The sequence below is a fragment of the Ictalurus furcatus genome, chromosome 18 (assembly GCF_023375685.1).
Source record: "Ictalurus furcatus strain D&B chromosome 18, Billie_1.0, whole genome shotgun sequence".
In the NCBI taxonomy this organism is placed as follows: Eukaryota; Metazoa; Chordata; class Actinopteri; order Siluriformes; family Ictaluridae; genus Ictalurus; species Ictalurus furcatus.
In genome coordinates, this window is record NC_071272.1 from 7,028,910 (window position 1) to 7,055,896 (window position 26,987).

The 26,987-nt window shown below is 38.3% G+C and overlaps 1 protein-coding gene and 1 long non-coding RNA gene across 3 annotated transcripts in view; one reads left to right on the top strand and one right to left on the bottom strand.

The window, feature by feature from the left end:
- si:ch211-241b2.5 (programmed cell death 1 ligand 1) lies at positions 1-14,527 on the top strand. Its single transcript, XM_053647956.1, has 9 exons — positions 1-305; positions 4,140-4,197; positions 4,411-4,761; positions 5,793-6,071; positions 8,899-9,012; positions 10,303-10,377; positions 11,742-11,795; positions 12,030-12,126; positions 13,892-14,527. The coding sequence occupies exons 2-9, from the start codon at positions 4,146-4,148 to the stop codon at positions 14,361-14,363; spliced, it is 1,494 nt and encodes a 497-aa protein (XP_053503931.1). The 5' UTR covers positions 1-305; positions 4,140-4,145; the 3' UTR covers positions 14,364-14,527.
- LOC128621936 (uncharacterized) overlaps positions 6,217-26,987 on the bottom strand; it is a 23,669-nt gene continuing 2,898 nt past the window's right edge. For both annotated transcript variants that reach the window (XR_008388337.1, XR_008388336.1), the window contains one exon: positions 6,217-9,837. This is a non-coding gene — a long non-coding RNA (uncharacterized LOC128621936). The remainder of the gene's footprint in view (positions 9,838-26,987) is intronic.

The following is a 26,987-nucleotide window of genomic DNA, read 5'->3' on the forward strand; positions in this document are numbered from 1 at the left end:
ACATAACAAAATTGCTTTGGGATTTGAAAGAATGACTAAAGCTCCCCCTCTCTCTGTGCGTATATGTGCTTGCGTGCGTGTGTGCGCGCGCGCGCGCGTGTGTGTGTGTGTGTGTGTGCACGCGCGCTCCACAGCGACAGCCCACTCTCCAGCTGGAAGGCGGAGATTGATTGTAATTTACAGCGCGTGGCTCTTTTTCTCAGAGTTATTACTGACGCGATGTCTCAGAGAGTAAATTCAGCAAACCTCACATGTTCACCAGCACACTCTGAACCTGAGGATTTATAATCACGAGCAATTGAACGGTAAGATTTGTGTGTATTTGGGGGTATTTTCTTTGTCTCTCTTTTCTGTTTTTTTTTTCTGTTTTTTTTTTTTTTTTTTTTTTTTTAAGGATTAACAACATTATTTGCAATTACCAGTAATGCACCAGTACAGATATTCATCTATGGTTTGCAATTTTTATTCCCTTATTTAATAATCAACCTTTTATGTAAACTTCCTACATTTCTACTTTAATTTTCTTCCATAGATGCATTCATTTGATCTGGTTTTCTACTTTATTTCTACTATTCCTTAAATTATTCTTCCAGCTTGCTCATGTTTATCAACAAATGTCTTGGGGGGGTTGGGTGTGTGTGTGTGTGTGTGTGTGTGTGTGTGGGTGTCTTCCTTGGAGAGAAAAGAATTCGCATTAACAATCCTTCTCCTGAATTTCTACATGACTGTCTTAATGGTCAGGTGATTGATGTTTATAGTCTGTCAAGAATTAACTGAATGACTGACACCATCATAAACAGTCGTGTATTGCTACTATGCTTCTTTACAAAGAAGAAAAAAAAAAGAGAAAAGATTCCTGTAAAAGCATGTCCGAGTCAACATTTTTCTGGCATTAGTACATGAAGGGTGTTAGTTTTCAGATGAACTAACGGGGAATGTCATCAGATCTGTAGTGGTGATTTACAGAAACGTATTCTATGGTCTATGCATGATTTAAATAAATAATATTCTATACAAAGGACCACAGACTTCATCGAGACAGGCAATAAATAAATAAATAAAAAGTTTCCCCAAGGGTATTTAACAAATTCTACTTTTCTATTGGGGCATTAAGGGTTACTCCAGAGGGACAAACCAAACTCATTTTAGGGTTCTAGATGAAATCTCTAACATTATATTTGCAAGGTTAACCATTATTTTGTTATACATGTCTTCAGTTAATGTACATTATTCTTCCCAACCTCATTCCATTCACGAATCGTATTCGCATTTGAGAATTTCTAAACGAAACCACGTTTCTTTTATCCCTTTTTTTCATGGCAAAGGAAACTTCATTCTTGTCAAAACATGTCTGAGTCAACTTTCAGATTAGCTCATGTGGGAGGTTACCAAGGAGACTGTAGATATGTTTATTTTAGAAACAGTCTGTGTCTAGGCATGATTTAAACTAATAAGATTCTATACAAAGACTAGGATTTCAGTGGCTTTAATGACTGTTTATTTAACCAGGTGGAACAAACCCATTATTTTTCATTCATTCATTCATTCATTAATCTTCAGTAAGTGCTTTATCTTCAGTAAGTGATGTTCTGGGTCATGGTGGATCCGGAAACTAACCTGGGAACACTGGGTGCAAGGTGAGAGAATTCACCCCAGATGGGACACCAGTCCATTGCAGCGCATTACTAAAACATGTTCACACCTAGGCGCAATTTAGATCAGTCTACCTGCATGTTTTTGGAAAGTTAGGGGAAGACTGGAGAAAAAAAACAAACAGAAAAAACACAGCAGAGAGAGCATATGCAACAGTACACCAAGTTCAGGTTCCAACCAGGGACCCTAAAGATGTGAGACGGCAATACTGTCAAAAATCTTTTTGAAGAATCGGAGTTAGTACTGAAGTCAAGACAGGTCTTCCTTCCATCCATCCATCCATCCATCTTCCATACTGCTTATCCTACACTTGGTCACGGGGAGCCTGGAGCCCATTCCAGGGAACTCTGGGCACAAGCCGGAGAACATCCTGGACAGGACAGACAATTTGGAAATGCCAAATCAGCCTACAATGCTTTGGATTGGTGGAGGAAACCGGAGTACCCAGAGGAAACCCGCAAAGCAAACTCTGCACACAGGGCAGAGGCAGGACTCATGCTAACCGCTAAGCCACCATGCCCACCTCAGACAGCTCTTATGGCGTCATAAAATTGACGCCGATAAGGTTTGAATGTGCAAATGAAGGCCATATAACACCAGTGTGCCACAGGAAGTGGCTCACTAATGTGAAAATACGTGTTAACTCTGGATGTCATTCAAGATAGAAGTCTGGGCATGTATTATGTGACTTCCTCCTCATATCTAGTAGCATGATTAAAGAACTGTCATGTCAGTTTTCCAAAGAAGCTTTTCGCTTCGAATTTAATGATGTCTCATCAAGATAACACAGACTGACTTTGTGTCTGTGAGTAATCCTGAGAACAAGCACAGCACCAACATGGAAGAAAGTGTAACATAAGACTGTTTTGACCAGAGACTCAGCCAGAAGCTTTGCTGCTTTCATTTCTTTTCAGAGGAAGGTTGGTGATGCATTGGAGGCATATGATTGTTTATTTTTATTTTGCACCATTTCTCTTCTGCTCAGTGAACTGTGCAAAGACGAGCGTCAACGCTTACAAAATACAGGCATGAGGTTGCTCATGCCTTTATACAGCATTAAAGAGAAATTCTGCCAAGGGTGACTGAGTAAACCTGAGAAGACTTCAGTTCACGGTTGACACAGTAATGCTGGTTTTCCCCCCTGATTAGGAGGAACAGAATTCTTGAATCTGACTGGTCAGAAGGTGTGGGCTAATTTTCGATGACTGTAGTACCGACTAATTTAAACAATAGGTTTATGATAATGCTTCAATATGTTGTAGTATCTATAGTAACAGCTTATTACACAGGGACTTGTTTAACAGATGTGCTAGATAATCTAAAACTAATGATAAAAGGATTACAAAAAGCATGTTATTCGACAAAGACAAACACATAGTCATTGATACAGTGACTTTTCGATTTATTTATTTGCCAGTTTTGCCACTTTTCACACGAGACAAGGCAATAGTAAAGCAATGCCAAGTCAGCAAAAAGTGATCATCACTTAGAGTTAAGCCAGAAAACAACCACCAATGAAGCCTGTCAGAGAAAACAATTCACTCAAAGTTGTACAGTTGTATGTGTAATAGCAGAATTTCACAAAACCTAAAGCAGTATTGAAAAAGTTGCAACAACAACAATCTATTTTCTGGTATAGCCTGTAGAGTGAAGTTATTAGCATACGTCTTTTGTATCTTTAATCTAGAAAGGAGCATGTAGTGTTCCTTTAAAGCTTTACTCTGAAAGGTCATTAGTGTCCAATGATGTACCCTAAAATATTTACTAAAGCTGCACTGTATCTATGATTCCAGTTGAAAGATACATATTAAAGGGGGTTGGGTATTATATTAAAGGGTAGACGACAAGACTACCACCCCAGCACCAAGGAAAGGTTAGGGCTGTTAAGATCATTGTCCAAGCAAGTCCAAGACCAGCAGTAGCTGAGATTGAGCCAGTGGTGGTCAAAACCAAACAGTCTTGTTTTTAAAGATGTCTAAAAGCTTGCCTACTAAGTGAGAATGTCATACTTTGATCAAGCTGTTGGACTTTAAAAATGGTACGACGTTATCCTTGTAGTCGAGATGTGAAAAAGAAAAATATGCTGTGCTTCAGTTTGTCTGTTTTCAGAAATATATTTTGTATAAAATGCAAGTCAAAACTTTACAAAATTATTTGGAGCAGTATAATCCGACTCCAGGCGGCTTTAATTTCCAGATTCTCGTCGTGCTATTTTGCCGTGTAATTATGATATAATCAACAATGATTCAGCACATTGGCTGAGCAGCTTCAGCGGGAAATTAAAATGGGGAAGTGAAATCTTTTCTCTTGCCGCTTGTTCACCATCAGCAGACCATCAGCAGGTCTGGCTTTGGATGACTTATTATATAAAAATACCAAAAATCCGAAAGAAAATTGTGACTTTCCCCATGTTACTCGGTCACATCTGATTGGTTGTATATATTGTGTGTGTATGAATGCGTGGGTTGTTTCTTTTCCTAATACAGGTACCAATGAGGGGTGAAATATTGACACTGCTCCTTGTCACGTGGCCATGCCTACAAGGTATGATGTGCATAACATACACATAGCTTATAATGACATTGTGACTGGAATTTACTAACTGTTAATAAAGCATGTGTAGCATTTTCTCCTGCTTCTTTGTTTCAGCCACACTAAATTGAAGCATTGTTGAATTCACTTGTATTCTTAAAGAGGAGCTTTGTATTTGTGACGAATCCCTTGTGTTTTATTCACTTGTTTCTTTAACTTTGGCAGCCCTCTTCACTGTGGAGTCGGAGCAAGATTCCTACGATGGAGAGCTGCATGATAAAATCACGATGGGATGCCGTTTTTCACACGTCCCGAGCGTCTCGCGCATATCCATCATTTGGCAGCGCGTCAGTCCCCTAGAGACAGTGGGAGTATATCAGCTGGATAAGGGCAATGAGAACCCCAACTTCACCAGTGTACAGTATCAGTCACGAGTGCGGCTCCTGAAGGAGGAGCTAGAGAAATTTCGGGCGGTGATCGAGCTCTCCCAGCTTCGTCTGAACGACTCGGGAACCTATCAGTGCATCGTGATCCAGGATGAGGTTGACTACAAGCAGACCAAACTCACCATCCGAGGTCAGTTTACTTTAAAAACTAGCAGCCCAAAAGTATCCATCTTGTTCCAGATCATCAATCGGATAATGTTTTGACTTTCACGTCCATTTGACTAAAATATTCTGCACAGTGGGGGATTGTTTGACCTATTAAGGTGGTTTGCATAGTTGTCACAAAAGCAGCTTTACAGAAATCCGGATGTAGATTAGATCCCTAATGAACAAACCACTGGCAATAGTGGCAAGGAAAACTCCCTGAGAAAGTATGAGGAAGAAAACTTGAGAGGAAGCAGATTCAAAAGGGAACCGAACCTCTTCTGAGTGACACCAGATTACAAATGATTATAGATTCGACAGATATAGAAGAGTAAAGAGAAACAGGAACAAGGTGTTTTGAAAGGACATGCAGATTCTGCAACAGGATTGTCTTTACAATTACAGCAGAAGTGTTTGTTTTGTGTCCAATTGGACACATATCCATAACACTATAGGTGTAAGGGATTTGGGAAATTTGACTGGAAATTTGTGCGCTGTCTCACGTATCTCTGAATAAATCACATTTCTGCAGCACCCAGCCTGCAAATCACAGTGTATAGTTTGGTTCACTTACTGTGACTACGGTCTTTGTGCAATCGGACCACACCAGGGTTTTCTTTGAAGGTATGGTCACGGCTCAGAAACGTCTCTGAAAGGCTGTTTTGAATAACACACCATTATGTTAGACAACAAACTGCTACACTTTGCATCAGCAAAGTGCTACACATTTAGAGATCACTACAGCATAGGAATCTGTTTCAGGTTAAATCAGGAATGAAGACAATCAGGCCAATGTTTAATACTGAACACAGAGCTTGGAGTAATTTTTTAGATGGAATTTGGGATTTTGGGGGCTTTAATGGGCAAAGTTGCCTTTTGAAATGTTTTTTTTTTTCCTCCAAATTGCAATCATAATATAGTGCAATTTCATCATGTCATTTGCACTATAATGTGTACCATCAATAACCGATGTCACCATAACCCCTTTTTAAAAACATTTTAACTTGTGTTCACCAGCACCATATAAAGCAATTAAGAAGACCATCAGGAGGCTAAGTGAAAAGGAAGTGGAGCTTTCCTGTGAGTCCCAAGGCCTCCCGTTGGCCCATGTGACTTGGAGTGATGGCACGCTCAGGGATCTGACAAACCGCTCGGAGAGCAGCCATGAAACAAACAGCGATGGTGTTTTTGTTGTCACCAGCCGATTGTCCGTTGCATATGATGTCAACAATTACACCTGTTCCTATATGACTGATGACAGCAAAACGAGCCAGACGGCTACGTTCAGTATCCCAGGTGGGTGTTCTATGGCATCTCAAACAATGGATTTGTAGTGTTCGTAATAAATTGCAGCTAATATTAGCTGGCTAGTTAGTAGCTAGTTTGGTTTCTTGCAACTGTAAGCAACATTGAGAAAACGATGACGCAAAAGTGCAGTGTAATGAGTACTTAATTAGCAGTTCTTTTTTTTTTTTTCTTTTTTTTTTTTCACTGCAGTTTGTGTTCTTAAATTCTACTGACTCACTACCAAGGTCTGCAGCCATGCAGAGTTAGAGTTTGATTTGAGTGCTATTGAGCCGTTTAAGTTAAGTGTCGTCAATTGGATTGAGTTAAAGCGTATTGAGTGCTTTGGTTTGAGTTACGCTCTTGAGTGGTTTGGTTTGAGTTACGCCCTTTTGAGTGGCTTGGTTTGAGTTACGCCCTTTTGAGTGGCTTGGTTTGAGTTACGCCCTTTTGAGTGGCTTGGTTTGAGTTACGCTCTTTTGAGTGGCTTGGTTCGAGTTACGCTCTTTTGAGTGGCTTGGTTCGAGTTACGCTCTTTTGGGTGGTTTTTGGTTTGATACATGCTTTTGAGTGGCTTGGTTTGAGTTACGCTCTTGAGTGGTTTGAGTTGACATGTTTTGAGTGTTTTGGTTTGTTTCCAGTGCCATTAAGCCGCTTGAGTTGGATGCTAAAAGAGTGGCGTCAATAATCCACAGTTACAAAGCTCCTTCATTCGCCCCCTCTTGAAAGTTTGAATTCGATGGGATTGTCTTAATTCTTGGCAATTTTCTTCTGGTAACGAATATCCTTATTATAGAAACTGTGCTCAGCCACTGAGGATGGTTCCGGATTCATTCATGACTAATGTGTATTTCCAAGCAACATGGATGTACAAATATACACGCCAACGTGCTAGACCACAGTGGTTGTGAGGTTAGTTGTGTGGGATGTTATTTGATCACAGTGGGCCTTCACCTTAAGTGTTGATTTAAAAAAAAGAAGCACATACACACACAAAAAGGTGAGAAGCATTTCACTAGTATTAAACATGGGTATGCAGTTGTTTTATGCACGTCAACACAGGACCACAGTCTTCTGTGAGCATTAAACCGATTTTATTTTCTTTCTTTATTATTTTTTTTAAACTATTCATGCAAATATGTTGTAACATTACACGTGAGCACAGAACATGGTAAATGACTTTGGAAGATTATACTTTAAGTTTTTTCACCACACTGTAACTGTATAGTGTGTCTGCATGAATGATTAAACAGTATATGCAGCAAGTCTAGATCAAAAATCAATCACTCACTCACTTGAACGAAAATGAGTATTTCCTCTGAACTTTTATTTGCGAATTTAACTGGAACTTCAAGTTCTGTAAGCTGGCAAAACCACACCAAAACCACCAGGAAGAGAAGCAACCAGTAATCGGTTCTAAATCATCATAAAAATGGTGGTTTAAACCACACGACGCCACAGTTTTGCCATGTTGTACCTATGTACACAAGTATAGTGAAGGCTATCTAGTGTGCTCATGAAATCCCACAATGCACTGCTATACTGAATACCCATAATGCACTTGATCTGCAAAGAACAATTAGTATGGAACCCATTCAGTAACCAATATAAACAGTCAACTTCAGAATTTCTGGCACTTTTCAACAAAATGGGACAGCATTATTGTATAAAATAAGCATTACATACAGTGCTGTACTCTAGATTTCCAGTGCACTGTAATGTTACTGTCATGAACTATGAAACATGGCATCGGGTTTATGACCATGAGATTTATGAGTCACCAAGTACACAACTACAACCGATAACCTGCCTCACATTTTTCAATGCTTATGACTTGTTTCAGACTTACTATTTATGACTCAAGTTACTCACAAAATAACTCAATCACTGCCAGGTCTTATCTCTGGCAGAATTTCAGCATTAATAGGAAAATCTGATTTTCCACTAGTCATACATTCCGAATGGATTATAGCTTCCATCAGATTACATATCTATCATAATCATTGGCTAAAATCACAAATAACTGCAAGCATAAAGGAATGTCAGTCGAGCTCATATAAGCTGGTACCTATGCTAACAAAGGCAAGTTAGTACAAGAATCGAAAGGGAAATGAAATGAAATACCGGGTTCTGGAAAAAAATAAAAATAATAATAATAAAAAATTTCACAGGATGCTGCACAATTTAGTTGCCAAGAAACCTGATCACCTAGGCTAAAACATAATAAATTATGTCGCACTAATTAGCTAGTTTAGTCCATTAATACAGACACAAATGAATATAGAAATTCCTGCAGAACGGCATCTTGCTTATAGTCATTATCCCTTTCTAAGGAAGTGTCTGAAGTATGAACCATGTATTTGCGCCTTCTTCGAAAATTCAGCAAGTCATTGGCCAAGGTTCAGACGTAAAAAAGATTTTTGAGTCTGGCTAGTGTCTATTTTATTGTCCTAGCATGAGAGTTACTGTATGACCCTTTTTTTACTCTGCATACCTGTGTGTTCCAAATTCTAAAATGCCCATCCGTCTTCATGCTAATTAATCTAACTAGCAAAAGTCGATGTTTGTAGCGCAGCAGGCGGTGGGATTTAGAACGAGTAGCATGCCATAGGGTCAAGCTGCATCACACTCATGGACTGATTCGTCCAGCCATGCTAGCACATTAATGATTTCTAGCTAATATCTAGTAATACCTAATAAACCCTAAAACTAAAGCTTCTGTACTTGTACACCGATTTAAAATAACATCCCTCAGTTAATTACTCAATAACCAGGTAGAGATTTATGTAGTAATCATTGTGGTTAAGTCAGGACTGCTTTTTTTGTTGTTGTTCTGCAGATGAAATTCCAGAGAACAGTAAATTGACCACAGGATACGCAGCTATTGCCGTGATAATCGTGATGTGTGTGGGTTTAGTCTTGGCCTTGCTGATTCTCCGCAGGAGAAAGAAAGGTTTGTCTTTACGTTTTGTCCTCCCCCTCTTTCCCATGTAATCTCTACTGCTGAATTCTATTACATATTCATAAAATATACATTCACACATCACTCTGATCCACATACACGTCACTCCTTCTGCTTTGTTCGTGTATTCTGTATTTCCCACTCAAGTTTTAAAATAGCAGTTGGTTTTTAGTGCAGTGTTCATAGCAGTCCCCCCCACCCCAATGGTGAGCCACAGTATTTTTAGTTCCTCATTGTGAGATTTCATCAGGCAACAATAATTTAAGGTTCTTTCTATAGAATTTCTGCACTGTCATTAGGACATACCAAAAAATTTTTTTTTCCTCATTGTCATGTCATATGACCACAGTGAATGTTTGTACACGTGAAAACAGAAACTAGTTACCTGCATAAGACGACTGATCTCTGGGGATTTCCGTGAGACATGATCTAAAACCACACTACATGTAAAGGTCCTCTTTAATTAGCTTGATTTCATGCACTGGATTTTTTTTTTTTTTTTTAAACCTCTTCGGTCTCCAGCAACGTTACATCAAAACTAGTTTTCTGGCTCCGGAATGAGGTGTAGAAACCTTTAAATAATTTAGAAAGATATGATTAATAGTGTGTGGGGGGGGGGGGGGGGGCAGGTAGTGTTTGACTTTCACCTGTTCTCCATTTATTGCTGTGGGTTCCCTCCAGCGGGGTTTTCCAGTTTCCTTTCCCTTTCCAAGGGCATTCATGTGGATCAGCGACTAGATTACTCCTAGACGTGAATGAGCGCGAATGCGTGTGTTCCTGGGATCCACTGCGACCCCGACCAGGATAATCTGTTTACTGAAGATGAATGAATGACTGATTAATTACAAATTTTTCACATTTTGTAATTCCAAGAGAGTTTGTTTGTCTAGAACATAGTACTGTATGTGCTGAAGTCCAGACAGGCTTTAACTTCCTGTTCAATGTTCCTTCTATCATGAGCTGAATCGGGTTATTGATGGGGATGGGGGCAGATATCCTCATGTCTTTGTGATCTGTACATGATTATGATTCTGAAATATCCACAAATAACCTTTAACTGCACTGTGTTGCCAATTCTACATTGTGTTATTTTTGACTATACGATACTCTCCACCATACGGCAACAATTTACCAACCACCCTCATGTGAACTAATTCAAGTAATAATTTTTTTTTTTATTCTTTAATACAACTAATAATTTATGCAGTAGAGGGTTAATAAATATAGTATCACAGTACAAGTGAAACACTGTACATCTCAAACTGAAAAACATTTTCACAGGGCAAAAAAGAATGGACATCTCATCTGAGGAATGTGAATCACCTCTACAAAATCTGACTGTTACGTCAACTGACCGTAAGTACCGCTGAATATATCAAATGTACTTATGTCAAAACTGAAGACCAGGGGAAAGTTAACACCTCACCACATATAAATGACAGAGTGATTCCCACCAAAACCTCATACAAGACAACATATCTGACTCTTCCAACCCACAGAACTGAATCAGGTAGAGCTCAGAAAACAGGTTGGGTGTTGACAGAGAGAACCGCTGAGCTATCAGATTTAAAATCGTCACATTCTTGACTCACTGACTGCTGAGTACAGCTAAATGAACAATCTTTTAGTCAGCTCGCACCACTTTGACTTTTTAAACAGAGACAGCACTAATAATATACTGGATGCTCAAGCTATAGCTTTCAGGCTGTAGTACAACAGCTACAGTTGTGGTAATGTTTGTCATGAAAGTGACAGTGTCTGTCCAGTAGTAGTAGTAGTATTTAATTCTCCTCCAGTGAATTGAATTATAGGATTGCCATAAAATCCAGCCAAAATAATGTACTTTCAAAATAGGGGTGCTCAAACATACTACTCAGATTTTAAACACACTAGGCGAATATGTACCTTTATATCTAGATTTTGAAAATGTAATGCAGATATTTTACATATTATATTAAATGTATGTAAATGCATAAAATGTTTAGATTTGCTTTAGATTTGAAAACAAGCACATTCAACATTCAAAATAAACACACTGAGCGTTTAAAAAGGAAAAAACAAAACAAAACAGTTCAAGTGACCAGTGAATTGTTCCCATTACTGTACCTAAATAATAACTGAAACAATCGATAGTTAATAATAATAATAATAATAATAATAATAATAATAAAAATAAAAGATCTCCATGGTTGTAAAGTCTTAAAAAAAAAAAAAAAAAAGGTACTAAAATTACATGTGTCTGTCACAAACCCCTTGGGATTCCCAGACCAGACTTTGAGAACCAAGACTTTAAAAAAAAAAACAATGGTTGGAACTTCCATAAATGTCAAGTAAATGTGTCTTCACAGAAAACTTCACTGCATCAACATTCACACTTACATTTAAAAAAAAAAAAAAAAGGAAAAAAAAAGGGAAGTTTACGTTGAGCATCCACTGTACAAATCTTATCGTTGTTACTATAGAAACGAGAACCATTAGAACAAGCGCATTAATATAAACCTGTGATTTGCAGCTGCACTACTGTCAAAACTGCTGTTATAGAAAATTCAACACCTTCTGACCAATCAGATTTGAGAATGTGGTGTAAAAACCGACAGCGCCAACGTTTAACAAGATGCCACTCCGGGACTCTGATCACTACACTAACTATTCTATAACTAACCAAGAATGATCTACACCCATTAATGTGTTTTATTGTTGTTCCCCCCTCTGTCCTCCAGATTTACTTTCAAAGTCTAACTCCAGATTCGATTCTCTGACTTTTACATCAGAGTGTAAGTATTCTTGTTTTTTTTTTCCTTTTTGTGATGACACTTAATATGGTTTACCGCTCACAATCCATAGATAAAATTATCAAAGAGCGTTGACATACATTTTTTCCAGTCCATGTTCTTTCCATGCATGATTCATTTGAGACATTTGACATTGTTTATCTTGCCCCGCCCCCTCACCCTCACCCCGCCCCCTCTGTGAATGTTTGGGACCCATCACTTGGAATGGAAAAACAGATAATGTGCAAGACGTGCTAAAGCAAAAATATGCAGAGTTTAACAAAACTACAGAGACGAAGACTGATTTCACACTCCCACATAGACTTCTCTCTGGGTATGACTTTTTCCTCCTTCTCTACATGAAAACAGGGGCCAGAGGAATAGAGCGAGAGTGTGGGGGGGGGGGGGGGTGGCTTTACTGAAAAGGAAAGAAGGCAGTGTGAAAGGAAGTGCAGTTCATTGTGCTGATATGATTAAAAGGTGGGCTCTGAGGAAACTAGTTGCTCGGTCATTCCGGTTTAGAGAGGATCACGAGTGAACAGTCCTGTTCATTGGTAATTAATCAGACTGGTATGCTCATTGTTGATAACATCAAGACAAAAAATCAGTCCGGAAATGACAAATCTGAAGATTATGTTTGCGCAGCCAAAACAGCTCTCCAAGGACCAGAATTGGCAGAGCATAGTTTAGTTTTTGCCCTGGGTTCGAGTGTTGCCGTAGTAGTCTCTGGAGCTGACCTTTGTTATAGTCCTGATCTTAATGCAAGTGTACTTGTGCAGTGTAATTTAGTTTATATTCATTTAGAATGTAGCACCTGAGCTGAAGCCTACTCCTACCATAAATGTTGGAGTAACACAGCTACCATTTAAAAACAACAACAACAACAAAAAACTAACAAATGGGCATACTGCAATTAGATGAATGAAAAAAACCAAAACAAACAAACAAAAAAAAACACCCCAACAACTAAATAAATAAATCAGAGCAGCTGATAGTGAAAAAAAGTATTCGAGCCTGATGAACACTGGTACAATCATTTCTCCCACATGTTACTCACCAGCATTAAAAAACTAAAATATGACCTCTTCTCAAGGGCATATTTCATGAGTGAGAGCAGATAATGTGGGAAGTCAGGAAGGAAAACCGTAGGATCCCATTGTATAAAACTCATCACACTGCAAAAGATTTTAAAATGAGAAAGCTCTGCAATTCCTAAGTCAATGTATAAACACTGCAGAGTCAAAACCCAGCAGAAATCACATGACTGAAACAGATGGACATGATTATCCTCCCTAGTCTAACCTTCCAACTCCGGATAAAGACATTTCTGTTGATTTGCAGATGTTTGCAAAGCGAAAGTACATTTACAGTGCCTTGAATAAGTATTCATCCGACTTTCACATTTTGTAGTGTTATAACCTAGAAGTGACATGAAAGTAATCAGGATTATACGCCATAAATCTACACAAAATATCCCATTGTATTAAATCAAGTGGAAAATCAAAATATAGTTTGCAAATGTTTTACAAATAAAAAGAACAGCTATGATTGCATAGTCATTCTCCTCTCTTGGTATGAAACACGTATCCGAAGCCACATAATAAATAATAAAAAAATATTATTAGTTAAATGAATAAAGCCCCATTATTTATACATTTTTAAATAATAATAATAATAATAATAATAATAATAATAAAAAAAAAGGCAGAACACAACTCTGCCTGGAGGAGGCCATCCACCAAAAATCAGCATCCAGGTAATAAGGGCATTAGTCAGAGAAGCAACTAAGAGGCCAAGGAATAGTCTCAGCATGACGCTACCACTATTATGCTTCACTGTGGAGATGGTTATGAGGGTGATGACCGTTTGATTTCTGCCAAACATAGCACACACTGTGTGTGGTATCCGTTTTCACAATGAATAATGTATGCGTTTCATAGCAACAGGGCTGAATCGTTATGCTGTCAGTGATCATCATGCTCGTGTGTTTTCCAGCACTCCATTTTGTGATACTACAGCATGCTTAATACTAGTACTTTGTCTGACAAGTGCTAATGAATTACCTAGATAATTAACGTAAGCTATTTTGAACATTACAGAGAAAACCAGCATGTCGACATCCACTCCATCCTCCCAGGCCCGAGGGAAACTGTGCTTCTGGAGGGGAAAGAAGGGGCCGGTAAAACCTTCATAGCCCAAACCCTGGCTTGGTCTTGGGCTGATCAGTCCAGTTTAGACCTTTTCAACATCCAAAAGCTCCAGCTTGTGATTTTAGTAGACGTCAAGGGAGATGGAGGGGAGTTCTTCCAAATGGTTAACTCCAAGATCCCAGCAGAAGCAGGACTGCAGATGAACAAACTAAAAGACATTCTTCTAGGGGACGGGGACAATCTCGTCATACTGGACGGTTATAAAGAAGGGGACAGAGAACTGGATAAGTCGCTTATTAAGTTTCTAAGAGAGAGATGCACATGCAGGGTGCTGATCACAGCGTGCCCTGGAGAGCACGGCATCCTGGGAGAAACGGACAGGAAGGTAATGAGGCTTCATACGCTCCCTGTGCAAGCATGAGTTCTCGAAGGAGTGTTCAGATTCAAGGAACTGTTTTAAAATCCTACATAATGTCCCACTAGAGAGTGAAAGGTTGCTAGTGTTGCTTGAGTTTTGTCTCGTGGGTATGCAACGTCCAGCATTCGTTTGAAACAATAGCTACAATTAATTTTAATATATATATATATATATATATATATATATATATATATATATATATATATATAAACATGCACAACTCCAAAGGATAACCATTTTAATTTATATTGCACGCTAGGCTTTGAACTTTGTTAGCAAATGTACTAGCTATGCACACACACACACACACACACACACACACACACACACACACACACACACACACACCCCAGAAGCACCAACCAGCTTTGCTACATCCTTCCAAGCTTTATTTTACTTACAGGATATATACGACAAGCTGCAAAACATTTTCAAAAATTTGTGCGTCGAACAATAAATAGGAACAAATATTTCTCCATTTCCATTTTGTAATTCTGTCTCCTGTAAGTCTGTTTTTGTAATATAGTATACATTTTGTAATTTAGTTTCTCTTTCTCCATTAGAGGTTTTAAATGTTTTGATGGCACTTTTTGTTTTTACCTCAATCAAAAGTCATCAGAACTCAGTACCACGATGATTAAAATGTATTTTAAGAATATTGCAACATGATATTTTTTGCCATATCGCTAAGCCCTGTTTGATACAGCAATGCGCCATCACCTGTACATAAAAACAGAGAAAAACTTTTATGCAATGGTTAATTTATGTAATTTATATTGCACATAAAAAAAGAAGCTTAAAATAGTGTCATGTGCACCAGAGCAGTGTTTATAATTTCAGCTTTCTGTACATTTCTGTATAATAGCTTAAATGTATATACTAAGACACATCTGTACTGACTGTAAAGATGTTTTTCTTTTATTGGATTTCCGTTTCTTCTGTATTAATTGCACAACCTCTGCCGGGATTTAATGACTCAAGCAACTTCTCTTAACCAAGTAAGGAAAGCACAGCAATAATTGACGCATTTTCCGTCACCACAAAAGACTGACATGGACCAAAACTTTTGTACTGCACTATTTGTATGACATATCATTGTGTTTTGAATAAAATCCATGTTTACTATATGTATTTGATAGACATGTATTTATTTCTCCATATCCCATGTGCAATGTATTATATAATATATATTTCAAAAAAAAAAAAAAAAACACGCATATCCTCCACCAAACTTTACTCTTGGTACGCTGAATTCTGCTAGGTAGCATTCTCCTGGCATTCACCAAACTTGGATTTATCAGACAAACAAAACACGATTCATCAGTCCATAGAACACGTTTCCACTACTACAGAGTCCAGCGTCGGTGCTTTGCACCACTTCAGCTGACTCTTGGCACTGCGCCTAGCGATCTTAGGCGTGTATGCAGCTGCTCGGCCATGGAAGCCAATTTTGTGAAGCACCTGAGGCACAGTTCCTGCGTTCATGATGCTTCCAGAGGCAGGTTAGAACATATCTTTTCATGGTCTACCACTTAATGGCTGACTACTTGTTTCTCCTAGACCCTTCCATTTCACAATAATAGATAGCAATTGCAGTTGAACTGGGCAGTTCTAGCAGGGCAGAACTCACCAACTGGCATGAAGTAAAAAGATGTCATTTTATACCAGTGCCACATTTAAAAAGTCACTGAGCTTTTCAGTATGACCCATTCTACAGACACTGCTTGTCTATGGTGATTGCATAGCTAGAGCACATTAGCAATGGGTCTGGCTGAAATACTTGAACTCAATCATTAGGAGGGGTGTCCACATACTATTGGTCATATAGTGTGCATATCCTGTATATTAATGTGATAACTGTAAAACACAGCTCATATTTTGTATTATGAATAAATATAAAATGTGCATAATAGAAGCCACGATCTTTTTCACAATGTCGAGCCCTTCTATACGTTTCTGTTGCTTGCATGACAGGAAAATAAGTCACTGACACAAGTGCATTATTGTAATCTGTAAATAATTGCCCTTTTATACAGCCCTGCTAACATATGAACACAAGTTCAAGCAAAAATCTGACAAAGAGCTTGCCTTCAGGGACAAGGGTGTTTTACTTTCACTTTCCATTTCTCTCAGACTTCCCAGAAATTCTTTTTTGCGTAAATACGGAAATAAGTATTTCCTGCACTGAAAGTGCACGGTCAAATCTTTGTTCCTTATACCAGTAATGATTAGACACTGCATCTGTTATGAGCAACAACAGTATCAGACAGCACCAGGTCTGCATCATGCATAGTAAACAGGAAGCCACAGCCCGTTAATATGACCCGTGGTCTTTCTCAGAAACAGTACACTGGGGAATAAAGGGGTGTGTGTGTGTGTGTGTGTGTGTGTGTGTGTGTGAGTGTGTGTGTGAGTGTGTGTGTAGTGACATGGATTTGTTGTGCTCCTAGTGATCCTGCAAGGGAAAAACTGAATCTAATTTAAACTTTTAATGCAACTTCTTTCCAAACCAAATTGAACAATATTAGAGATGAGAGTTCTTCTCTTCATGACGAAGGTTGATTGAGGAAGTTCTGCAAGCAGACTGCAGATGGGTAGGTGTGATAAATTTAAAAATAAATAAATAAATAATAAAAAAAATACACAAACACCCTGTCAATCTCAAAAGAGACATCCAAGGAAGCATAGCCAGGGGGAGTCTCGGTTGACTGAATTTAACCCAAACCTCAAAAACCCAAACTCCAAACGTCGGCCTATAAATAATTAATCCTGTTAGTTAATCCTGTCATTAATCATGTTAGGGTGGATCTGAAACACACACACACATTCACACCTAGGGGCAATTGCATGTAGGCAGAGTATCTACTGGTATGTTTTTTGGAAGTTGGGAGAAAGCCTTAGGACCCAGAGAAAACCCATTCAGAAAGCCATACAGAAATGCAGGGAACATTTGAAATACCACACAGACAGTAATTTAGTGGTTAACATGTTTGCCCAACATCTCCATGGGTTGAGGGCTTGATTCCCACCTCCACCCTGTGTGCACAAAGCTTGCATGATCTCCCCGTGCATCGGGGGTTTCCTCCGGGTACTCTGGTTTCCTCCCCATTCCAAAGACATGTGTTGAAGGCTGATCGGCATCTCTAAATTGTCTGTAGTGTGCTATTGTGCCCTGCAATGGATTGCAGTGCCCCGAGTCCCCGGGGATAGGCTCCTTGTGGCCCTGTGTAGGATAAGCAGTTTTCTGCATTTTGCAGAAAAGCTTGACATTGCATTATTTTTGAAGGCATCTTTGTTTTATAGCATTTCTTTAAAAAAGACTTTTGCACAGTACTGTATGTTTTGGTGTTGAAGTTATTAGGATTAAAATCTCTATAGCTCCAAAAATAACCAAAATATTATTCGCAAAATAATAGTAATAGTACACAGTAATTAGTTATAGCTAGTTTGTTAGTTTTACAGGTAAAGGTCTCCCTAGATGTAAAACATTTGAGAATATGGCCTTCTGTAGGCTAGTGTTTATAGTAAATATAGAGTGGGGTGTGTCACGTTCCACTCAATGAAACATTCTCCAAGGGTAAAAAAGGGGAATTTCTTTCTCAGGATTATTAAGAAAATACCTCATTAGAAACATCTTACACAACCGCACTGTTCACGTCCCATAAAATCAGTCAGCTGGTTGTGGTGAAAAAATAAAAAAATAAAAAAAAATAAAATCGGTCATAGGCAAACCCTAGAGCATGTTGCGTCTTGCTAAGTCTTGCAACGGTTAGTTCAGTTGCTGTCTCGTGTTCTGTTTGAAACATGCTCAAATGCCAAATAAAGGAGTAAACGGCTCAGTATAATCAGGCTATACATGTAGCAAGAGCTCTCACGGACTGAATGCATGCATGCGAAATGTATACAACAGACAAATCAGGAGAATATGCAATATATTCGTGAAGATCTCTATTGCAGAACATTCAAAGTTGTAGCGCAATCTGAGACACACATGCTTACCCACACGAGTTAGTTACTGTTCAAGGAACAATTTGAAAATATGAAGAAAAAAATTTATTTCAGCTGCAAGTTTGACGCCTGATGTTTGCGTCTTAGTTTTGGCACTGGAGGCTACAACGGCACAAACAATCCGATTACCCTCTCTAGTTTTTTTTCAGACTCAGGGGAAGTGGTGTGACCGGATTTTGAAACCCGAACAAAGACGTGATCCAAAATAAACACGCAGTAAATGTGTGATTTAGACTTTTAGTGTAGGGGTGAGTTCATATTTATGTAGATGACTCCTTTCAGAAAATTAGGTGTAGTTGTACATGTACCATAAGTGTATAATCCTGAATGATTCACAATGCTTTTAGATGAAGTTTAAATGGGGAAAATAAAAACATCTATTACGTCATTGTCAAATGGAAAGAAATGTAACCATAATGATAGATTAATTGCTTCCCATAATGAGCTATGCCTGTTTATTTACGCACAGTGAAATTATATTAGGGACTTTTTGTTCCAGCCAAAACATGTTAAGCAGAACTGTTGGAGTCAGCAGTTTCCTTATAATAAATTATTTCGTTGGTATCGTTCCGATACCTAGTATCAGTATTGGGTCTATACCAGCCAAAAAAAAAAAAAAAGTGGATCAGATATCAGAGAAAACATTTCAGATCTTGTAACAAATGGCAAAGCTTGGAATTGGAAGAGAAGAGAAATGTATTTTTGGAAACTAGAAAATGTACACACACACACACACACACACACACACACACATATATATATATAAATGACTCCCCCACCCCCGGATTTGTTATATGTACAATGTTAGAGAACTTTGTGTGGGTTAGTGGTTAGCACCACTTGGATTGGGGAATTCAAATCCCACCTCTGCCCTTTGTGCATGAAGCTTGCATGCTCTCCCAGTGCTTCAGGGGTTTCTTCCAAGTACTCTGGGTTTCCTCCCCCAGTAAAGTTTCCTTGTACATTAAGAGTACAATGCAGTGAAGATTTTGCTTTTCAGTAATATAAACCAGTATTGTTTTCACATGTTTTTCCCCCCACTACTGTGATTGCTTTTCACTCTGGCATAGAGCCTTCTCCATGAAAGAAGAAAAAAAAAAGGACATCACCTGCTTTTTCCACCTGAGGAAAAATCCTACACTAGCTGAAGCAGAACATGAATGAGACATTGAATCATATTATAAATGAACGATATGATATTTACATTCATGGTAATTTCAGTGTTAGCTGTTTAATGACGACAGAGGGGCTAAATTCCCCCCGTGTTGAAAATATACATCAGTTCCTGTATCTAAAGCAAAAAAATATTTAAAAAAGAAAGCAAAGCTAGCTGTGTTGGTCAACACAGGGCTTCTCTGTATGGAAGCACCAAAACCACTTGTTAACGTTAGTCTAGTTTACGGTCAGCTGGACTGTGCGGGACTTTCCACACTTTGCTGCCTGCAGCTCAAATCTTCCCTCTAGAGAGTGTCAGAAAGCAATAGAAAAGACACTGCAATACTAAACTTTCTCTTTGTCTTCAGCCTTGACCCCAGGTAGCAGTCATAAGTATTTCTTTGCAAAAACAGCTTTTTCCAACACATGATTAGAGTGCAAGATTACCGTAAAAAGCACATTACACAACCTTTTGGTTTAAAGTGAAGTGCTAGATCAGCTGCTTATAAACCAGAAAGAGGAACTTGGTGTATTATGTCAATTCAGTAAGAACAGCTAGTGTGGTGAAATGCCAGGCATTTCCTTTACTGTAAGTTTATTTTAAATAAATAAATAAAAACCACAGAGTTTCTCTCATGAATGCACACACTGGATTTAAAATAAAACTTATTATGAAGTTAAGGACTGTAGCATAAACTGCAAGTATACAACAATTTGAGGCAAGGGTCGATTTCGACAATAAAACAGTCAGCTCTGTAGCACAAGGCAGGGGGACACCCTAGATAAGGTGCCAACTAGAGCTGCAACAACTAATCGATAAAATCCATAATGAAAATCATTGTCAACCAATCTCATTATTGATTAGTTGGTCTGCGCGCGGCATGGGGGAGATTTACTCATTATGTTACTTCTGTTCTGAAAACACGCTTCGGAGAGTAAATACTAAAGTTGTGTCCTAAATGACGTACTGTACACTTGCATTGTATATTCTAACGTCTAGTGTGTGAATTTTAGAAAGGTAATATCATCTCAAATAGAACACTAGCAGGTTTTTTTTTACTAAACGGAACTAAGCCGCTTCCTAGTCAGTGTCGCATGAATTCATATGCACGCAATGCGACGCCGGTAGCTTACCAGCCAGAATACCCAGAGTCACTAACAATGACTTTTTTCAGCTTACTGTTTATGTCACCGTTACCTTTTATTCCCAACACAACCTCAGTCACCATCAGACGGAGGCGTAATCATCAAGTGACTGAGGAAGAAAGTGTGCGATCTCCAAGTCCTCTAAGACAGGGGAGCATTTTATATTAAACACCGCGGAGAAGATCAAACTTTATAAAGCGGAGTTTGCGTAGCACGGAAGCACGACAGTGATGCTGTCACGTGTTGCTTAACAGGTTTAGTTTAATTTAAGTTTGACATTATATGCTGTACTAGTGTAAATTCTGTTGTTAATTGTAACGGAAGTGATCTATTAGCAACGAGGCCGCGTTACTCCTCACGTGCAGTGTAGACGCGGTGACACACAGTGGGAGCACGCGTAAGATAATGTTTGTAATGTCAAATTAAAACACTATGATCAAAAGTAACACAAGTAAAATAATATTCCTAAAGACAGTGAGTAACAGAAACCACAAGGTGCAGTGAAAGCGAGTTTTTATTATTCATTTAGGACTGTAGTTTAATTCAGTGAATCCATAAAAAATAATGCATAAATACTTCATTTATAAAGTATGTCTGTGTGTATTGGGTTCTTTTCAGTCTGAAGTTTATATTTGTAACACTCAGTCTGTGGATTTTATTTTTAAATAAATGAGGAAAAATAAGGTACAGAAAGTTTGCCCCGCCCCCAGCCGATTAATCTAAAATATAATTGGCCGATTAATCGATTATGAAAATAATCGTTAGTTGCAGCCCTAGTGCCAACCCATCGCAGAGCACAATCACACAGAACAAGTGAATTAATAACCTGTGATTTGCTTTGCAGCAGGAACCGTCAGAACTGCTGCTCCAGAAAATCAAAAACCAACACATTCTGAGCAATCAGAAACCAGAATAGAATAGAACAGCGTGGTGGTATAAACTGTGTCCATGTCCATGTCCAATGCAGAAATGTTACACGCAATACTGCGTCTTGTCATGTTACTAGATTACAGTAAGGTGGATTCAGAGATTCAGAATACTGTCCTTATTTTTTGATGTGTTTTCACACCAAAACCTGACCTCACAGGTAAGTTGGATCGCGTTCAAACTTATTATTCTTTAAATATAGACTATCCTGTAATTAGGTCTGACAGTTGTAAACACAGACATATTTAGCACACAAAAACGCTGAATCATGAGATACCCGACACTCAAGGTATAAAAAAAAAAATCTTGGGCCTATTTTTATGGTCAGTCAGGCAGTGTGTAGTCATGTTTTCTTCCTCATGTCATTCTATCCTTACCGACAGATTTACTATTGTATACGTTGATAAGGAACAAGGAAAAGGGTTTCCTCTCTCTCTCTCTCCCTCCCCTCTCTTTCACACACAGCTTCCTTTATTAATTGTGTCTCCTTTTTTCTCTCTCTACTTCCTTGCACCTGAAGTAAACATTCATGAATCAGCCAAAACAGTAGTTTATTAACATAACGTTCTGATCCAAGTCAGCTAAACACAGCCGTCCTGAGGCTAATTCCACTTATTAACTCTATTGACATACATTACCCAAGCATGCTTAAGTGCATAAATAGTATACTTCAAGTGTGTATGCATATGAAAATGTAGATCCCGTACTTTCTGGAAATAGGCCTAGAATACATGTGTATTATCAAGTAAAACCGTATGCTTTAAGGAAGTGGTTCATAAAGTTTATCCCGCCAGGCACACCTTCCAGAGTAAGGGAGTTTTATTCCTGAGAATTTCCATTGACCCAGATCATTAACACTGTACATCATTAACATCACTTCCTGGTTTTATTCTTAAAATCGCAGTTAGGTTAAAGTTAACATTAATTTATACACACCCCTTTACTTTCAAGTGACCGGTCAACTATACAACTATAATGAACAAATAACCATAGTATTTCTTACTACTTGATAATCTCTGCCACCATGATGCGGTATACAATGAATGTACGTGACAGACCCCTGGGGATCCCCGGACCCCACCTTGAGAAGTATTATTGTAAGGAAGTATGCCTGAATTAATGCATTTCCTAACGTTCTGAAGCGTATTAAAGCAAAAGTATATTTAATTGCCATTATAGTACCATGTACAAAATATATATTGTTTTAGTAAATTAAAGTACACTTTACTACTCAACACACTAAAAGTATCATTTTAAATATATTTAAGTGCATTTTATTTGCATTATAAGTAGCAGTAAAGTATGTGACGTGTGCATCAGTACACAGTAAATTTACAATATATTTAAACATGGCTAAATTACAATTTAAACACTTGTCATACAATACATTGCTCCCAATTAATACACTTGGTATGTATTAAAACATTCATTTAAATTTTTGTAAGTGCACCTTAAGGATTTTCTTTTACAAAAGGAAGTAGTTAACGTACCAGGAAGAAAGCTTTTCGCCAAATATTTACTGAACGATACCAAAGATCTGAACTCATTCCTTCCTTGACATACAACGGAAATTAGGGTGGAGGTTGAAGAAAGAGATTGTGTAAACCTTTTCACTGATGCATCAATTAATTGGTATTTTCATACCCACACACATATAATGGACCTTTACCAGACTGTTGCTATAAGAGTTGAATGCACATAATTGTCTAGAATGTCTTTGTATTCTGTAGCATTACAATTTCCCTTCACTGGAACTAAGAGGCCCAAACCTGTTCCGGCATGACAATGTCCCCATTCAACAAAGTGACCTCCATGAAAACATTGTTTGAAGACAAGGTTGGTGTGGAAGATCTTTAGTGTTCTGCACAGAGCCCCGACCTCAACTCCACTGAACTCTAATCTAGTGGAAAGCCTTCCCAGAAGCGTGGAGGGTATTATAAACCGCAGAACAGGAATAAACCTGGAACAGACTGCTTAAAAAGCACATAAGGGTGTGATGGTCACGGGTCCACAGACTTTTAGCCACATAGTGTGCAGATTTTGAGAAACCACTCGGCTCAGCTTTAGTCACAAGCACTTGTGCACAAGCACAAAAGGTTTTATTAGGAGAACTACTGTCCTCATCATGAATTTACACACCGAATAAACCCCAATCGTTGATTTCCACATGAATATCCTGTTTTGAAAAAAAGCAAACAAACAAATATCACTTTACCCTAAAGCACATAATTTAGCTCAGACAGCTAAACGGGCCACTTAATAATAATAATAAAAAAAAATGTTCAATCATAATGCAAAAGGAGATTGTATAATGTTTAATGCAGAGGTTTGCACTTGCTTTATTCTTTTGGTGGAATTTATTTTAATTTACTACGTTATCAATGCTACACTCTTATGTTTATTAAAAGGAGCATTAGGTAAGATTTTTCAAAACGAGTCAGCAAAACAGAAAATGACAGAAAAGAGAAAAGAGGCCCATCCGAACACACGCAAGCACTCCGACCTGGAACATGTTTAAACATTTGTTTTACGCCGATCATGTTCTACTTCAAACAAACGGCTATACCTTTAACCCTCATCAGTTCGAGAACCATGAGATCATACGTGGAAGAACAGTTTCTGACAGTCATGGCTCATGTGACTAATTAATACAGCAGAGAAACAAACAACCAGTATTTTCTTTTTCCTTCTCTGAGTCAGCTAAACACAAAACAAAGCTAGCCTGAAGCCACCAACCCCATACCCACGAGTCATGTTAAATGCTTATCCTGTGGCGTGAACACATGTTTAGTCATTTTATCTGATCATCATTTATATATCTCATACATCTGCTGTCTCACCGCATAAAGCAAAACGTATCCAGTGAATCATGTGGTCACTTTACAAAACTATCCAATAAGCAAGTGTTTGGTCTGACGATGTTTCAGTAGTTAAGAAAGGAGTAAAACACTTTGTGATGCAAGTCAATGACTGTATGCCATGATGCGCTTATAGGAAAATGACCTCATTTGGCTGCAGGTCCCAACCTGTTTTATTCCTTTTGTGCAAAATGTCAAGGTAGTTTTATTTTTGGTTGTTGTCATCATTCCTCTTTATAACTTATACATTGAAACAAAAGTGTTTCTCCATGAACATGGACAACTTAATACAGGAGCACAGTATACAGGACTATACGCACACTAATCAGCCATAACGTTAAAGACCACTGAAGGGTGTCGTGAATAACGTTGATTCTCTCATTACATTGGCAACGGTCAAGGCGTGGGATATTAAGCAGCAAGTGAAGTCAGTTCTCAAAGTAGACGTGGTGGAGGCAGGAAAAATGGGCAAACATAGTGACAAAGGCCAAACTGGGATTAGACAACTGGGTCAGAGCATCTCCAAAACAGCAGGTCTTGTGGGGTCTTCCCAGTATGCAGAGGTTCGTACCCAACAAAAAGTGGTCCAAGGAAGCACAAAAATCAGTGAACTGGCGACAGGGTCATGGGCGCCCAAGACTCACTGACGCGTATGAGGAGCGAAGGCTAACCCGTCTGGTCCGATCACACAAGAACTACTGTAGCACAAACTGCTGAAAAAGTTAACGCTGGCTCTGATAGAAAGGTGTCATGAGGCCTTTTTAAAACATGAATTTATTCAATTTTGTCTCTGTGGTCCAAAGTAAACCAGGGCACATGTTAAGTGACTTCTGAATAGATTTAGAAAATGGACCTCAAACTTAATCAGGTTTTCCCCATATAGAATGCAGAGTCTTTTTTGTAAGATCTCATCCAACAATGAGCTATATTATTTATTATGACAGGTTGTATTTTTTTATTGGTGATTACAAGTAACATTAAGGAATGTCTGGCTTAGTGATGATAATAGTAATAATAGTGCTCCATTATCACTTGTTACAGCAGCTATAAATATTGGTTCAACAGCCCTTACCAGACTCCTTTTCTCTTGAAATTAATAAGACAAAGAGGGTTAGGTTCCAATTACTGTACCGCTTATTCTACACAGGGTCGCTGGGAGCCACGAGCCCACCCCAGAGGAAACGGGGCACAAGACGGGGGACACCCTGGCCGATGTACCAATCTCGCATGCACACACAAACTCACAAACACACCGCACCCCTCCAAATGCAGCAATGGAACAATGCAACAGCGCACAAGTTTTGGTTAGCATCGAGCCTGATTAAGATTAAAAACATGGCCTACACACCATGGTATTGACAGATCATGACAGTAAGGAGGAAATGAAAGGGAACACTGATCCAAAAATAGTCTTATCAGGGCGTAAAGCATTGAGTAAATTTCTTTAGCCGCATATAGATTATGCTTATCTTAAGTGAGTTTTTTTTAAGTGCCCTCTTTAAGTGATAATGTTTCTCAAATCACACAAACTGTATGAGGTTCATCACAAACCTCGCTGGGAATTTAGGACAACAGATTGCCACGCCAATCTCCCATAGCCAAGCTGGGGGAACAAAACAAACCAAACCAAAAACCTACAATAGAAACAATCATAGAAATTCTAACCCTTACACACCATCAGCTGTTAACCATTAAGACCATTACCAAATGGTTCCAATTACATAGTAGAACATACATCCTTAAAATGGTATCCACTAGACATAACATGCCACCAACAGAAAGCAACAAATTACCAAAAGAGCCCTTTAAACATTAAATTTAAACTATAAACAGTATTTGTTTATAACTTCACAGGCAGGCTGCTTTAGGATGGTATGGCAACAAGTAATAAATGACCAAACAGCATGACTTTTTTTTTTAAACATACAAGAGCTGCACTGCACTCATGCATTACTACATTATTAATAAACCACTGATAGTTTGTGTTCATGTGGAGATTTTCTCTAGCAAGCTAAAATAATTTTAGTTCCATTTGCTAATTTATTTATTTTTTATTTTTATACTCTTCAGTAGGAAAAATTACCTAGTGTCATTACAAACAAAAAAGGAAGATAATTTACATATTTCCTCAAAAATGGACAAATCCCCCCCCCACAAATAAAGGGAACATGTGTATGTTTTTATGGCAGGTGAAAAACCAGTTATTTTGGTGCACTACCACCACCAAGTGGAAATGTTTATAGAGCACAACCAAAGCTTTCTCTGTGAAGACATGCTTTTCAAAGATATAAAACTATATTTAAAAAGAAATAACACCACCAGTTAGCAATAACAGTTGTGTAAAATCGCTGCCTATTTACAGTAGAAAGTCAGATGGCTGTAAATTCTAAACAACTCAAAATTGCTCAAAACATTTACTTAACCTACAAATAAGTAACAGCGGCTTACACAAACTTTGAACTATGAACCCAGTAATTGCTATATAAATTAACAAAGATTAATGATGCAGGATTTGCCTGTTCAGATCGTTAAA

Coding starts and splice junctions, on each gene's coding strand:
- si:ch211-241b2.5 (XM_053647956.1), top strand. CDS start 4,146: ATGAGGGGTGAAATATTGACACTGCTCCTTGTCACGTGGCCATGCCTA. Junction 10,378..11,741: donor GACTGTTACGTCAACTGACC/GTAAGTACCGCT, acceptor TCTGTCCTCCAG/ATTTACTTTCAAAGTCTAAC. Junction 11,796..12,029: donor TCTGACTTTTACATCAGAGT/GTAAGTATTCTT, acceptor ATGGAAAAACAG/ATAATGTGCAAGACGTGCTA.